General features: G+C 39.4%; 2 protein-coding genes across 7 annotated transcripts in view; one reads left to right on the top strand and one right to left on the bottom strand.

Annotated features, from left to right (window-relative positions):
- Nucleotides 1-1,627: 1,627 nt before the first annotated feature.
- The window catches only part of LOC128881246 (cholesterol transporter ABCA5-like), a 34,890-nt gene continuing 20,156 nt past the window's right edge, over nucleotides 1,628-16,361 (bottom strand). For 4 of the 6 annotated variants that reach the window (XM_054132089.1, XM_054132090.1, XM_054132091.1 and 1 more), the window contains 22 exons: nucleotides 12,321-12,494; nucleotides 12,006-12,187; nucleotides 11,723-11,927; nucleotides 11,548-11,623; nucleotides 11,168-11,321; nucleotides 10,810-10,996; nucleotides 10,589-10,732; nucleotides 10,355-10,505; nucleotides 10,220-10,293; nucleotides 9,688-10,152; nucleotides 9,232-9,581; nucleotides 8,592-8,998; nucleotides 8,267-8,527; nucleotides 7,586-7,853; nucleotides 7,334-7,508; nucleotides 6,921-7,257; nucleotides 6,557-6,831; nucleotides 6,335-6,481; nucleotides 5,874-6,253; nucleotides 5,587-5,794; nucleotides 5,175-5,514; nucleotides 1,628-5,092 (listed from right to left, as the gene is read on the bottom strand). In XM_054132089.1, coding sequence (XP_053988064.1) covers nucleotides 4,989-5,092; nucleotides 5,175-5,514; nucleotides 5,587-5,794; nucleotides 5,874-6,253; nucleotides 6,335-6,481; nucleotides 6,557-6,831; nucleotides 6,921-7,257; nucleotides 7,334-7,508; nucleotides 7,586-7,853; nucleotides 8,267-8,527; nucleotides 8,592-8,998; nucleotides 9,232-9,581; nucleotides 9,688-10,152; nucleotides 10,220-10,293; nucleotides 10,355-10,505; nucleotides 10,589-10,732; nucleotides 10,810-10,996; nucleotides 11,168-11,321; nucleotides 11,548-11,623; nucleotides 11,723-11,927; nucleotides 12,006-12,187; nucleotides 12,321-12,494 — 5,064 coding nt within the window. In that variant the 3' untranslated portion in view covers nucleotides 1,628-4,988. The remainder of the gene's footprint in view (nucleotides 5,093-5,174; nucleotides 5,515-5,586; nucleotides 5,795-5,873; nucleotides 6,254-6,334; nucleotides 6,482-6,556; nucleotides 6,832-6,920; nucleotides 7,258-7,333; nucleotides 7,509-7,585; nucleotides 7,854-8,266; nucleotides 8,528-8,591; nucleotides 8,999-9,231; nucleotides 9,582-9,687; nucleotides 10,153-10,219; nucleotides 10,294-10,354; nucleotides 10,506-10,588; nucleotides 10,733-10,809; nucleotides 10,997-11,167; nucleotides 11,322-11,547; nucleotides 11,624-11,722; nucleotides 11,928-12,005; nucleotides 12,188-12,320; nucleotides 12,495-16,361) is intronic. The other 2 variants (XM_054132094.1, XM_054132093.1) reach the window with 2 other exon arrangements.
- Nucleotides 12,678-15,811, top strand: LOC128881247 (tubulin polyglutamylase complex subunit 2). The gene is made up of 3 exons (XM_054132095.1): nucleotides 12,678-13,817; nucleotides 14,024-14,288; nucleotides 14,997-15,811. The coding sequence occupies exons 2-3, from the start codon at nucleotides 14,045-14,047 to the stop codon at nucleotides 15,575-15,577; spliced, it is 825 nt and encodes a 274-aa protein (XP_053988070.1). The 5' UTR covers nucleotides 12,678-13,817; nucleotides 14,024-14,044; the 3' UTR covers nucleotides 15,578-15,811.

Here is a 16,361-nt window from a genome sequence, read left to right as displayed (position 1 = left end):
TATAACCAGAGAAACATTTAAAATATGGGTAACGATAATAGAGAACATCTATGGAGGACTATGTAGGACAGTTTTCGCCATGGACGATATTTTGTTAGTATAATTGTTATACAGGGTGAGGTACTTTAAGCAGGTCATCCAAATAACATTTAGCGATTGGTGAAAATGCTTCGACCAAATTTTGCTTGGTTTCGAGGAGGATATTATCCGATTGGCCCTTGAAACCACGTAAGATTTACTTGAATCATTTGTCTCTCGCTAAAAGTCAATAAATTATTCAGGCAGCTTGTAAGTGATTCACCATGCGTACGTTGAACATCATGAAACGAGCTGATCATAAATAAATTTTCTTTGCAATTTTATAAACCGTCTTGTATACATATATTTATTGTAATATAACAATAATACAATAAATTGAAAGTTGTAAATTTATTTATCCGAAGCGACGGACCTAACGCCCTTTACAGAGTTAATTATTATCGTTATCGTCGGCAATCATTAGTAAACAAATCATCAAGATATCTTAGTAAAAGTGGCTCGCTATTGTTAAGGATAATCAGAAATCTTTTGATACGCCTTGCAGTTCACGAAACGTGACGAACACTTTTCATTATATGTAAATTCTGTTCGGTAGAAAGCATATACTATACATATACGTGTATATATATAATTATATACGTACGTAAGAATTATTAGTATAAATACAAATGGAGGACAAATATGTATTGTACGCTAATTCCTGAAATTCATGCTATCTATGTAGTAGTACAAATAATTTCGTGGTAGTTTAAAATCTTTCTTTTACAACACAAAGAGTTTGAATAATTTACAAAAACTGTATATAAAATCGAAGCCAATTAATCCGAATGAAGCTATTGTCTTTTCAACTGTGTAAAAGATTATATAAATATAATTTTGTTTAACGAATATTATTTTTCGTCTAGTAAAAATAAATGTAAGATATCGGAAGATACCGTAACAAATGTTATGAGTTTAATTCATCGTATAAATGTAAGATCCTCAAAAGATCATCTAAAATCAGTGGATTTCTATTATACGCGCACCATACCGCGAAATGAAGTCTTTCAAAAGAAAATATGCTTATCCTTAAACCATGCTAATTAGTACATAATAAATAGTATCAATTAGATGGAATGTGTATCATTATTGATTAGTCTAAATTATACATTAAGCAACAATAGATAGATTTAAGAAACAAGAAACTCCTCGGTATTTGTGACACTTTTTAGCCTTCTTGCTTTACAGTCAGTGGCGCATTATACTGAAGACAAGAATGTTATCTGCCTAGGGCATCCGTCAAAGGAGTCCGTCAAAATCAACATTTAAAAACACTCGTTACACTTACTTGCTTATAGCGTACGAAGAATAAGTTTTTCCACTAAAAAAACTTATTTACTATTGCTACAAATAAGCATGACCATTATTGAGCTAAAACCTTTATTGTTTTATTGTCTCAATAAAACGAGGATTTAATTTAAAAGTGTCCTTCGTTCGTTCCTTCTTCAAGAAAGACCCCCAAATTTCATTTTGCCTTGGACTCCACGGTGGTATAATGCGTCGCTGTTTATAATTAAAAAACACGTAACGCTTGAAGAAGGACACTTCGTAAATGTTTAACTGATCTTTTTTTATTGGTGAAAAAGCTTCCGTTAACCAATTGATTACATTCACTTTACACAACAAATACGTAGTTCCGCAAAGTCAATCGTTCATTGACAGGGTGTATTCGGCGTGTAGCTTATTGATGATGATAATCGCATTTAATAATTGTATCTATTTTATACGAGTCTCTTTCTCTCTTAATTTCCTTGAGTGTGAGTGCGTGTCTTATCTATACGCGCAAAGTCGTGATGCGCCGATCGCGCGCGCGTGGGTGCATGAGTGCGTACGTGCAAAGGATAAACTCTCGTTTTTGCCGTTCATTTCACTCGTACGAACGAGATCGTTGATGTACAAAACGAAAAACCGGCCGACAATGGTTGCTGGTTCGTATCTCGATACATATATATGTATATATTACTCCTATAAAATCATACATACCAATTGGTAATCAATTTTACATTCAATTTACAAGCTTAAGTTTCGACTATGTGCACCTGGTCATTCTCGCAAGGAAACAATGTTTCACGTACACTCGGAATCTCAGTAGATTCTGTAAATAATAGGACAGCGTTATACAGCATCATATTTCTATGTACTTCTCCATAGTTACGATGTAGAAAACGTGAAGTACTAGAAAGTTTTCGATAGCAACCTTAGAAATCACTGTAGAATAAGTAAGGCTTAAATTTCAAAATGTAATTGAAATTAATTTAATGGTATATGGTACTGTTACAATATTTTTTTAAAGAGTATTAATGGTTTGCAATAGAAGAGATAATTATGCCTTTTATCAATTGTCTCAATTATGTCTCAATTAATGGAAGTTGAAATTTAAAATGAGATTAGTAACGGAATTTAATTTCGTTTGTTGAGCGTGATTCCTCGAGTCTATATTCAAGACATGTTTGAAATGGAAATGATTAGCGTTGCAAACTCTTCAATTACATACATAAATATAAATCCATATATATATATTAATATATATTTCTGTATATTTATTTGTGTATATACATATATATCGATCGATATGAAAGTTCGACATGTATGAACGAGCTGTAAAAAGTAAAGCCAAAAAGTGGCGATTAATATCAGTAGAGAAGATAGATGATGGTATAACTACAGATAAAAAAAGAAAAAGAAAGAAAATTAATTGGCGTGAATGCAAGTATGCCTATCTCTTAATGCAGCAACGGTTCTCGTCTTTAGGAATGTTTATAATATCCTTGTGTATCTTATTAATTGTGACATTTGTTTTAAAAAATGGTATACGTATATGTATATATTATACTTCATATAAATATATAAATATACGCACATTTATATATTTATGTATGATTCTCATAAAATTGTCTGTAGTTTTTGTTTTCATTCGTGTAATTCCATAATTGACTAAATTTTATATCATATGGTATTAGCTAGAACGAGAGTTGTGCGTATGTACACAATCCCTATAAATGCGCGCGTGTTGGAGCGCATATTTTTTTTATTTATTTTTTTTTTTTTAAATTATTTCATACTTCCTATGTATATATACATATATATGATATATATATAATATATATAACATATATATATTTATAATATGAATAATTCTTATAACGAGTTTTATTTACAAAAATCAATACATCCTTTATGATGAGATTTAAATTTTTTACTACCTATGTGCTATCGTCTACAAAATATTTCATTCAGTCCTCCAAATGGTGCTTTTACTATTTTTTTTTCGCTCGATTTTTCGAGACTCTGTCCTCGGGATATCGAACGTATGCACGTTTACATCTAAAACAAAAACATTCCCCTACGAAAAGTTTTGAGAACATACACTTTTTTCTCAATACCTATGACTACCCCCTTCCAATAATGAATCCTTTTACACATACCAAATTTAGTTATGCTTACAGTCTGACCTGTATAAGATGAGACATTTAGTACTTCCTACACCTACCTACAAATTGTCAAATTTAAAAACTGTTTAAAGCATAGACTTGCATAACGTAATAGAAAATGACTGTTTTTGTCAGTTTTAGATTTTTTGTTTCTGATGATGAGTAATTGTGTCCATATTTGCAAAAAAAAAACTAAATAAATATAAATTCAGAGTTGTCAAGAGGAATGAACGTATTATTAGTAAATACACTATTGGAAATATTGCTAGCACAGAACTTTATAGTGATTAGATTTAGCTAGAATAAATTATCAAATCTACACGCGTATGTTGCAATAAAGTTTCATTTCATGGACCATAAAAATTTGTCTACATATTATCTTTTATCAAATTCAAATTCCTCTATCATGCTTCAATGGTTTTCATTACGAAAAGTCTCACGTCAAATTATTATCATCTTACGTGCTATTGAGGCAAGATTAACAACCTATCGTGTCTTTCTCGTTATTCAAAAGGCTTTGATAAAGACCACAAGCCAGTTGGAGAAATATTTATAAATATATACTAGATACTACATTATATGCACAATTTAAGTCACTCGATTGTATATATGCAGCTCTTTCTTGATATAGCGGCGTCTTTCTCTAAACAACGGTGTCATCATGTTAACAACGTTCGAAATAATCACGAGCGATTAAAGATGTTGCTAAATGAACAAACCTTTTCAGGGTTATCCACTATGTCAGTGTAGATAGGTAATTCATTGAATTCACTGCGTTTAAAAAGAATTTAATATTGATGCGTTGATTCCTTATTCTCTTCCCTGTCAACGAATGTTTATATACTTATAATGATAATAATAACGTTCCAATTCCACAGCAATATTAATTGCGAGAGCTATTCGTAGGAATCGAATAATAGACTAGATTACAATACAATTTCAAAACGATGAGCGTTGAATAGTATTATTACCGCTTCTGTTGATAATGGGATTAATCGTTCAGTCTCCACTATTTACAAGTCAATTTTACACGTCTGTTTATTTACTTCACTCACCAGGAAGTCACTGTAATTCTCTGATGAACATAACAGCGCGGAACAATATCAGCATAAAAAAAAAGCGTATACCATCTAATTCTTCTTTTTCTGTATTAGGTCGATCGATGTGTATCGTAAGTATTACGACATTTTTCACTTACAGGATCGTCAGAATTAAAACAGGAATACTTAACTTCAAAGTCTGCATCGAATGATAATGTGAAATCTTGTTTGCAACTATTATAATGTTCTCGATATTTAGAATCCAAAGAACGTTCCTGTCTTCGCGGTTCTGGATAGTATTCGCGTCAGAACACTACAGAACAAATCACTTTTCTCAAAGAGAAGAACATTTTATCACACTTTTCGCACGACTTGAACAGTTCCACGATTATATCACTATGCAACACATAAGAACAAACACATTCCTCTTTACGAGTTATCATTCTCCCGAGTCAGTTTCGTCATAGTGAGAAAATTTGAGAAAAACCTGCTCCAGAGTGGTTTGGCTGAAGCTGTACTCTTCGATATCCAACTCGAGTTTGGCTAGAAATTCAAATTTCGATTGAAGTAACGATCCATAGCGCTAAGATATATTACGCGATGCACTTGTTAGTTTTACGCTTACCCTTCTCCAACTGCATAAAGCACTCGGCCAGCGAGGTGACTGCGTGTTGGGGAACGCCGAAAACTAATCTGTCAGCGAAGCTTTCTTCCAGACTTGCATCTGGAAAGAGACTGGAAACAAATTCTTTCAAACCCGTAATCCTGTCACCTGAAGGTGTTGTCGGCGTACAATCGCCGCCTAAGAGTTTCATCTCAAGGGTGTAGCCAGCACCATAGAGATTTTTCAGATGTTGGGTAGAACCAATACACCTCAATTCTCCTTTCACCATTATACCCACTCTAGAACACAAAGCATCAGCTTCTTCCATTGAATGGGTCGTTAAAATTGCTCCTCTACCACCCTGTCGTAAGAAGTTTACCATTGAAGAAATGACATCAGAGATCGAAACAAATATTCTGTTAAAGAAACCAACCTGAAAACTGGCGAGAATTGTATCCCATAAAAACCTTTTCGACCTAGGATCCATTCCCGTACTAGGTTCATCCATTAGAACAACTTTTGGACCTCCGATCATCGCCATGGCAAAACTAAGCTTCCTCCTAGTTCCACCCGAACATTCTTGAGTCTGCTTATCGGCGTGCTCATGAATTTGTAAACCAGTAAGATATAAGTCTACGATTCTATAAAACGGAATTTGTATTATTTTCATTATTTCTAATTATTTCTTTAAGAATTTGAATTTGAATTTGAATGAATCACCTGCCGATGTCTCCCCACGGTACGCCACGTATCGCAGCGTAACATTCTAAATGTTCTCTAACCGTAATATTTTTCCACTGAGCATCGTGTTGAGGGCAATATCCCATCTGTCTGAAAGCTTCTGCCATATTGGAATTAATGTTATGACCACCGATCTGCACCCTACCTCGAGTGGCCGCTTCTTCTGCTATGATGATCTTCATTGTTGTAGTTTTACCAGCGCCGTTATGACCTAATAAACCGAATACTTCTCCTGGTTCAACGGCTAACGACAGATTTCTTACGGCGACCTTTCGTTGTATCTGATTAGCTTCTTCCTCTTGTTTGAGACAACAACTACACGATCCTGACTCTCTTTGTCGATATTCTTTTCTCAAGTTCTAATAAATATAACATTTTAATACAATTAAAATTGAATGCGTATATATGTTTAAACGAATAATACAAAATTAACTAAATACCTGTACTAGAACTACAGGTGGTTCTTGAACGGATGATGACGTAATGAGATTGAAAACTTTTTGCCTCTCGGCTTTAACGTCTGCGTCCTCGTGCTCTCCGATATCCGAATTCTCCATTATTTCCTCGCCGATAGAACCGCCGTTACGCTGTGATATTTAATGTATATAATGATCATTTAAAGTAACAAGCATGAGCCCAGACTATGTAAAGAATATTCTAACCAGGAAGTGCTTGAAGATATCGCCGACGTTGCCGCCACTCTTTTTAATGTCCAACAGCAAAAGTATAAAGAACCACACCGGACAATGCAGTAGCACGCCAAAGGCCATTAAAATAATTTCTGTGGTAAGATAATCGGACATAGTCAGATGATGACAAGCGGCATTAATGGAGCACATCAGGTGGACTCGTTCTACATAATACACCGCAGCATATGGCACGTACAATGTATTCAACAAAGAAAAGATTACATGTAAAATAAATGCTGCTGTTCCACCTGAAAAATTAGTTATTCGATATTTAACGTTTATGAGTCTACAGAGATTCGATCCTTAAAAAATTATTTTATTTGCGATTGTTACTTACTGAGACCTAGCATATCAAGAGTCGTGACTAGTATAAAAGGGAAAAGTCCGAAGAAAGTTGCGATATTGGGCAAGATACTCAGAGCGGAGTCCATCTTGTCAAAGATATAACTCAAACATGTCGAAAAGAGAATGGACGACGGACAGTAAAGCATCAGAAGACCGCCAAGAGTGATAAGTGCTGGTATTTCTTGAAGCGAAGGCACATCGAAGAGAAATATAATGCCGAGAATGCACAAGCAAATGAACATTATCAGGCCGACGAGTACAATGAAGTACGTCAGGAAATACATAGAAAATGACAGACCGTTCACGCGAAGTTGATTCTTCGCTTTTATCTAAGGGCACGTAAGATTGAAAATTAGTCAAACAATTAGTGTATGTTTTAACAGACATCCGAAGAAGATATCTTACTTCTCGATCGTAGACCATGTCTACAACTAGAGTTATTGGCAACAGTACGAAATGCATTCCGATAAACACAGTAGAGCTACCTGTACCAATATTGAACTCCTGCGGTTGGGAAGTTTGCTGAAAGGGATGTGTCTTAACTTCGATCGGTTTCGAAAAACTTTTGTCCGAGGTCAACCTAATCATAAACAACAAATCTTGCGTGTAAATATTTCAATTTAGAATAATTTAGAAATGAAGAATTATCGATCTTACCTGTGATAGGTGTTGGATAAAAGATTGATCAGAATTGGTAGGGAATGTTGCATGGTGTCGTTATAAGCGACGGTTAAGTTGATCCTCTGTTCATTGTACTCGCTAATATTGAAAGCGGCCATATGCGGTGCTATTTTCAATAAATTTGTGAAACTTCCGTAGTATTCGTCAATATACTTCACGTCGTGATGGAGTCCCTCGATTAAGTCCGTGATATCGTGATCGGTACTGTTCGCGTACAAAATTTTAGTCTCGTTGCCGTATGTGCCTACCGAAGCCAAAACAAACAACTAACTATATTAATTAAAACATTAACCAAGTACATTATTAATGTAGTTTATGCAAGCAATGAATAAATAGCAAATATATATATATATATAAAAAAATAAAAATCAAGAGTTAACCATCATTATCCATGGACCAATTTTGATCAAAATCTAATCAGATTTTGAAATCAGAATGTTGAACTGAAATATAAAGTTTCATTGATATCTATTCAAACGTACAGACCCAATCATGTTAACAGACATACACATACGTACATACGTTTGTTCAAACAAATTTTTTCCTTCCTCAAAGAACGGAAAGTAAAAATATTCAAGGAGAGTTTAGCATCTGACAGAGCACTTTTAAATAAAATAAAAAAAAAACAGCTTTTTAATAACGAAAGACATGACGTACCAGTGTTCAATCTGAGAGATTGCATTTTGATTTCAACCATTTGAATGCTATTCAAATAGAGGCCAAGGACTACCAGAAGAAGAGGCGCAACGATAGTGAAGTACAGTAACTGGATGTTCCTAAAGAGCCTGAGTATCCTTACGCGGAGCAAAGCGTATAGAATTTGTAGGAAATTAGGCCGGATCTTTATGGGGTCTAATCCGAGGCCGAGAATAGGAGGGTTTCTATCATTTTGAATGCCTTCTGGTAAATCTCCTGCGCCTAAAATTAAGCGCGATACATTTAAGATCTCAATAATACTTTGCGCGGGCTAATATGAACTCACCTTTCGCCTGACCATCGTTTTGAACAGTGACACCTTCGTTCTGCAAACTTTGATAAGAAGTGCTTTTGGATTGCAACGACAATGACCTGCTTAGTGCACGGTTACGCACCATTTTTTTAGATAAATTATCCATCGTGCACTCGGTGCCCTCGTCTTTCTCTAGATGTAGAAACACTTCTTCCAATGTAGTCATAGAAACCCCGTAACTGCTAATCCCCAGCCGACTCGATCGAGTCCTAATCTCGTGTTCTATGGCTGAGAAAAGTGGTGCAAAATTTTCCACGGAGTTGTGCGGCAAAATGAAACTCAGCTCGCGCCCGTGACGTCTCGCTTTCTCCGACTTTGTTACATGAGAACTTACTAATCTGGAAATGGCATGCTCCCTCGCGTTTCCCTCAAGTACCAATCTGTGTGGTATTTTTATAATGCAAACATAAATGTGTACCGAATGCACGCTTTATTATTTAAAGTACTTTCTTAGAAGATGTTCGCCTGTCAGACCTCGATACGCGAAAGTGATACAGCCACACACTAAGGTAATACTTATACGAAATTTGTTTAATTACTATTGCACAAGCGTAAAATAAAAACAAACTGTGAACATCTTTCAAGGAAATACGGTAGTATGTTTTCGACTTACGTTAAGTGATATCCAATGCCGAATTTATTCTTCAAGAACAAAGAACTACCGCAGCATCTTAACTTTCCTTTACTGATAACCGCTTTCCTGTCTGCTAATATGTCTGCCTCGTCCATAAAATGTGTTGTTAATAAAATTACTTTTCCATGGCGCCTGGATTGCAAAAAGGACCACATCTGTCTCCTGGAGTAAGGATCTACGCCAGCAGTCGGTTCGTCCAGGATAATGATCTTCGGATCACCTATAATGGCAATACCCACGGATAATTTCCTTTTCTGGCCACCGCTTAAATGTTTCGCGAAAGTATCCGCTTGCTCGTTCAAGTCAATGTCTTTCAATGTCTTCTGCACCTAAAGATGATCAGAGAAAGTATCGTTAACGACTCGATTCGATTACAAATCCTTGATTTTATATAAACAATAGGTATTTTAATATTCGATAATATCGAATACTAACCTCGTGCTCAATCATTCCCTTTGGAATACCTCGTACAGCGGCGAAGAATTCAAGATGCTCTCGTGGTGTCAGTAGATCAAAGAGGATATCGTGTTGCGGACAAACGCCAGTCATACTTCTGATCATTTGCATGTCGTTGGAATCCCTGACGTCGTAACCGAAAATCAAGGCAGTGCCCGCGGTAGGTGCAGTGAGACCAGTCAGTATGTTGAAGAGACTCGTTTTGCCAGCACCGTTATGCCCGAGTATGGCCGTAATTTGTCCCTCGTAGATGGTTAGGTTGATTCCATCTACAGCTTTGATTTCTGGCTTGCGACATTTGTGATACGATTTATAAAGGCCGACTATCCTAATAGCTTCGCGTCCTTTCATTTCTCGCACCACTGGCTCGATGTCGCGATTGGTTTCCTCGCCAGGTATAAAAGAGTTCGACTCGCCATTCGACGACGGTACCTGTAAATACGACTGTGAACAAAATTTTTTCCAGTTTCCAATGCATTCGATACTTTGTATTATTATGCATTAAACCCACCCGTGGAGCTTTTCTCTGAAACCAAAATCGAGGCGTAAAGCAAAACCAGGGAGATCGTTTTATTCCATACTCGCCTAGAATAAACGTTTATTTAATAAGGAACGTATTAAACGAGAACATGTTTGAAATACATACTCGGTATGACGGAGTCGAAATAGTAGGCTAAACAGGCATACAGAAATATATCTAAAGTCATCATGATGAGACTCCCTCCAAACGGTATACCAGGGCCTGACCAAAGATTGTCGAAGTTAACCCCCTCTCCTTGTAAATCCAGTACAAGTGCCTATAAACATATTCTTTAAATTGCCAATCTTTCGGTAATAGCGTGTGCTACATTGGTTAATAATACATCTCTTAGATACAAACCTTATCCATTGCCAAAGCAACGCCCGTTGGACTGAGTAGAGAGACTACCCAGAACGAGATTGAACTAGAGTCTTTCACAAAAACTTGGATAAAGTACATCAAGCTTAATATCGTCACGGCAAAGTTGCCTAGTACACCAGCGGTCTGGAAAGTAGAAGCGAAGCATATTTTTATGCTGCTATTGATTTCGAAAATAAAATATCTTTTAATCGAACGCTTACCCGTGACTTGTCGAAGAACGGCGTTATCATGAAAGCAAACATGATTATGGAAAAACTGTAGAGCACTACTAAAAGGAATATCGGTAGAAAGTGTGTGTGCTGAAACATCTGAAGGGTAAAAAGTAATATCACCGCAACAGCGGATAGCAACAAGACAAAGACGCTGTAGATAATGAACCAAGACAACCTGAAACGAGAAAGGGAATTATTTCTTACGAGTTCGAACAAAATTCGGACACTTTCTGTGCAAATTTCTCTATCGATTGGCTTCGTGCAAGAAACGTGTTATTAAACATGCGTTGCTTTCTGAAATCAAATAGAATCTGTGAACTGCGCTACCGTAAACAGCAAAACCTACCAAAAGATAGAATCTTTTAGGCCCATTATCTTCATTCCTTCCTTGATCTTTTTCTCCTTCTCACCGACAATCAGGATCAGGAGATAAGTGACGAATTGCGAAAGAGCCAGAACCATAAAGAGAGGTATAACAACTCTAAAGGCCAGCATCCAGTCTAAATAAAAGATATTCTTAGAAGTATGCCCACGAGAAAAAAATTAAACAGGTTTTTTTTTTTTCAAATATAAAAGTAATCTCTCTAACAAAGGTATCTTCTTTCTTCTATAATCATTAGTCTACTATCTTTTTTCTAATATTAGATAGACATTATTTATAACTCAACGTGCAGAAACGTACAGCAGGATGATATCTGTCAAATATTCTAAACATCCTAAGTTTACCTGCAGTAAAAGCTTCCTTTGGAAACATCTCGAGTTTAACATCCGGTACGGTTACGTCAGCGTTTCCTGTATCCAGCTGCAAATCGCAAAAACACACACACACGCACAGATACCATTAGCATATCGTCGTTATTAAATATAATCTTTCGGCGAAACGAAATAAACAAGGTCGTACTCTTATCTTTGTAATGTCCATTATCAATTGTAACGCAAGGAAACCGGAGTGTAAGTAATTGTTTACGGGGCACGATCCACCGGTCTCTATCGACAATACGCCACCCATCCAGTGACTGGTATCCTTTCTACAAGTAACTGGAGCGGAATACAATTCAGTCGGCGAAGGTGGATTCGTGTACGAAGGATTAGTTCTTATCTCGTAGCTAGAAAGCATACAAATACGAATTTCAATTCACGCGAGAGATCCCATTAGATTGTACAATAGAATCCAATTAGCATACAGGAGACGTTGTGATATAGGTTCGGAGTCTTCGAAGATCACTGCTATGGGTACGCTATACGGGTCCCGCCAATACGCCGCTTGCAGATCGTCCTTCGTATCGAACACCATAAAATTCAAGGGCAGCTTGCCGGGATAATCCCACATCGACAACCACAGGGTGTTCATAGAGTTCAAAAAGTTCTAAAACGAAAGCAAAACATTGCGAAACGACTCGAGACCGGTTTTCATTGTACGATGAAAAATCTCAACGTTGACATTCACGCGACAAGCAACAGATCTTATCGGATCTGTAACCCGACCCGCAAGTACTCACCAAAGTTTCCGTCGAGTTAGGAACAACGGCTACAGTGTGATTCTTCGAACTGTTGAACGCCTCGAATATACCACCTTCCTGCCTCTGCGTTGTCATTGCGGGATAATTCGGATTTGGTGGCAAGACCTTGACCACGATCAAGACGCCTAGGGTGCAAAGTGGCAGGAAGATCTCCTATAAAAAGACAAATCGAAGGGATCGTTAAACCATTGCTGAATTCATAAGGGAATACTTGTTTATCAATTTGTGAAAGGCTTAATAATTTTTTAGATGTCTATTTGCACTGTTAAAGGAAAATGTTCTAATTCCAGGTAGTCAATGGGGGGGCGCCCGGCGGCCCCCGTTGATCTCGTTAAGGTGCTCCATTATATCTCCATTCACAAGCCAAGACATTAGGTCTTCACTTCCGACGTTCTTTCAGTTTAGTATCCTGTTTAGCGTGTACGCTAATTTTTTTTCTGCTAAACTCATTTCGTACCGCACGACGTACGAATATTGAATCTCGTGAAATCCAGTACTGTATGGCTTGAACTGCGAAGCCTCAACGGAGCGTGTTAATCAGGTGAAAAGGGACTTAACCCCTCGACCCCTCGCCCTGGTGTACATCGCGCGTCGGACATAATTCTGGTACCTTTCATTTTTCAAATATAATTCACCCACATCCGGTAGTATTTTTACCGATTATGGATTACCTTTAAAATCATCCCTCTTTCGTATTTTTGTTCGCGATCCCGTTACACATCCTCGACAAAGCATAAATGCGGATTAAACGGAAAGATCGATGACGATCGCGCGTAGACGCGAGCACGAAGGGGTTCGGAAAGGGGTTGACACGGGAAGCGAGGTCGAAAGACAAGATAGCGGATAGAGGATAATAGACGGGGAATGTGGGAGGGGTGCACGCGTCGCACCAAGGAGGGAGCATTTTTACCTCCGGATCCAGCAACCTTTCAAACACGACTCTAATTGGCCCCGACGTCGCTGCCCTCGATTGATAGTTAATAATGCACGCCCGAAAATAGTATACAATCATTCCGATTCGAAATGGCAGTGCCACGCCGCCTGAAAAGAAACTCCCCCGTGCGTGCATAATAATTAGTCCACCTGCACCCTCTCCCACACCTGTCGTGCAAGCGAACCTGCGCAAGCGTTCGATACCGACGACCCCTAGGGCTGGCGAACGCTGAAAACCAGACACGGTGCCTCGGTTTGATATTCGGTCACCATGGCGATCAACAACCGGACGATTTAGTCGACTGGCCTCGATTCCGCAAATATTAGAAGCGACTCGGACTCCCGCAGCGAAGCTTGGGAATACCCGCGCAGGAGACGACGGAATTCCAACCGAAGGAAGAATACAGCGAAGCATTGCGGGGGTTGGGAGAGGGCGCAACGATCCAGGGGGGAAAATGAAAAATACGTCGCGACGAATTGGAAGATGAAGGTCTTGCGAGAATGTACAAGGGACACGAGGCGGACCCGCTTTAACTGAGACTCGTAGGTACACGCATCGGAGTATTAACGCGTACAAAATTTGTACTCTATCGATACGTTTGCTTGTGACTTGTAAGTAATTATACGAGCTAGTAACTTCATTACACGTTACATCGGAGTACGAACGCGTACAAAATTTGTACTCTATCGTTTGCTTGCGACTTGTGCGAATTAATGATACGAGCTGGTAATTTCTTTGCACGCCGCAGTTCGCGACTGCGCTCGCAGCCATGTCCTTTTACGTGGACGTCGTTACCGAGGATTCCTTTTACGAGAACCTCACGCTAGGCGTGGTTAAGATTCTGGAGAATATCGTCTACGTGAAAAATGTACGAGTGGAGAGAAGAAACGGATGCGAGTGCACGGCCATCGCGAGCTGGGAGCAAAGGCATTGCTGCCTGCTCCCGGAGGATGTTCGGAACTTCTACGCCTCGATCGACGGCTTTCAGCTTCTGTGGAACCTCGAGATAGCGGGTAACTCATTACGAGAATTATCCGCGAGTTTCCAGGATTTCCTTTGTCGACGCCTCGACAGCGTCCGTTGCGTCGATTTACTCGTTGTTCCTATCGACGTGTCCCCTGGAGCTCGCGCTAATTATTAAACGAGAAACTATTAACGATCGCTCGATAGTTCCATTCGCGACGTTTCAAACGCGGGAGAAATCAATACTCTCGTTTCGCCTTTCTTCGCACCTGGCGCGAAAAGCTTCATGGAACTCTTGACTCTCCGTCTGCTATTCGCGGAGATATTCGCCCGGGTGACACGAATTTCCTTCGCCTTTTCTTCGAAGGGAGAGAACAGGGCGAAGAATGTCTTATTTGTTACGTTCAGGTTGTAGAGATCGTGATCGTCATAAAATTTGGGGCCTTAACGTTAATTTTACCATTTCAATGACGTTATAAAAATCATACGGCGACCACGATCGCCCAGACCACAAGCGACACGGTTCTATTTTCGAAACGCTGCTTTAGAGTCGAGGCGAATTTTATAACGAATAAAGGGAACAAAATCCCAGATTTATTCTTAAGAATGAAAACAAACGAATCCCTCCAACGGGCGACGCCAGTGGGTGAAAGGGCAGCGGGGAGACTCGTTTGTTTTTTATTCTCGCGAATGAATCCGGGGCTCGTATTCTCTCTGCAAAATTTCCCTGTAACCCTGACCACCGCACGTTTTCGCAGGCGAGGAATTCTCGGTGGGCCGCATGGAGGTCGGCAGTCTGTCTTCCTTGAAACGGTACAGCGGTAAAGAGCCCCAGGCGGAGTCCTCGAGACCGGAAACCGATCCGGAGAGATCAGAGACGGAGCCAGGAAGCTCAGCCAGCCAGGAAAACGCGATCGCGCTTCCGTCGGCCGACTCGCGGGGCTGCAAAATGTTCGAGATCGCCCGTTGTTTCCCCGAGAGTGGAAAGGCCAAGGTCTATCTGGTGTACCGTGCGAAACCGGAGCAAGAGTCTCCTGGTATCTGGTTGCATCGAGAGGACGCGGATCGATGGTACCACTTGGCCGACACATTCACCGTGTACTTTCGCATGATGCTCGTCCATCTTGGCCTGCCTTTGTGGCAGTGCTGCGTGGCTGGCGTTCCTCTGCCCACGTGGGTCGAGCAGGTCTACTTCCTCGTCGGGCCGCATCTACTGCCCTCCACTCTCGAGCCCACGGAGACCATCTCCACTTCGCTGTGGAACAACGGGCCCATCAACGTCATCGATCCGACCATCTTCAAGGGGAAGGAGAAACAGAAGGCTCCCAGAAAGAAATAACCTCTTCGAATGGTGTTTCATTCCTTTGTATCTGATTGTACTTTGTCATAAATAGAGAAATTAAAACATGAAGAAAGTTGGCGGAATTTCGCTCCGATTTCCTTAGCGTGCGCCCTGTTTTGACTCGGTCAAACTTTACTGATTCGTCACAGCTACCTTGGTTGAACTTGGTTAAGCAAGATATTAAGGAAGTCCAAGTTTAGTCTCTATTAAAGAGGTGTCTACAGTATTGTCTCGGAACGCCGGTCCCGACCGAGTTGCTTATTTCGAGACGATACTGTAAATGTTCCAGAATTGATCACATTCGCCAACTTTAGTGGCGATTATGGACAATCAGCGCATTTATCGTATTCACATCAAATACAACTTCTACGTTACTCGAACTAAATTCATACCGAAATATTACATCAAATTGCACGTTGAAGAAACGCTCCGAATACATAGCTAAGGTGCTCGTAACGCGTCACGCGCTATTTAGATACAATTATGCTTCTCTCATACTTTCGTTTTACTAAGAATAATGTAGTTGCAATCGACATTGAAATCTCGAAACGGTCCCCCGCGATCGTCTTTATTTTAAGACCGCCAGTCACTAGAGCCTGTCGCGTTGGTCGCGCAGCATCCGCGAGGCGAAGAACGGCGGAACTTTATTCGAGGAACAGAAACGCGAATAGAATCGTCGCTCCTGTGCGAGCGAACGAACGAACGATTTGTCGTTCCTTCGATGTGAATCAGATCGAAAAAAATGCCGGGGGTGGAAGTCGAAGAAAACAGAAAAATTCTC

This window comes from Hylaeus volcanicus, chromosome 8 (genome assembly GCF_026283585.1).
Source record: "Hylaeus volcanicus isolate JK05 chromosome 8, UHH_iyHylVolc1.0_haploid, whole genome shotgun sequence".
In the NCBI taxonomy this organism is placed as follows: domain Eukaryota; kingdom Metazoa; phylum Arthropoda; class Insecta; order Hymenoptera; family Colletidae; genus Hylaeus; species Hylaeus volcanicus.
This window is presented reverse-complemented; position numbering and strand designations above follow the sequence as displayed.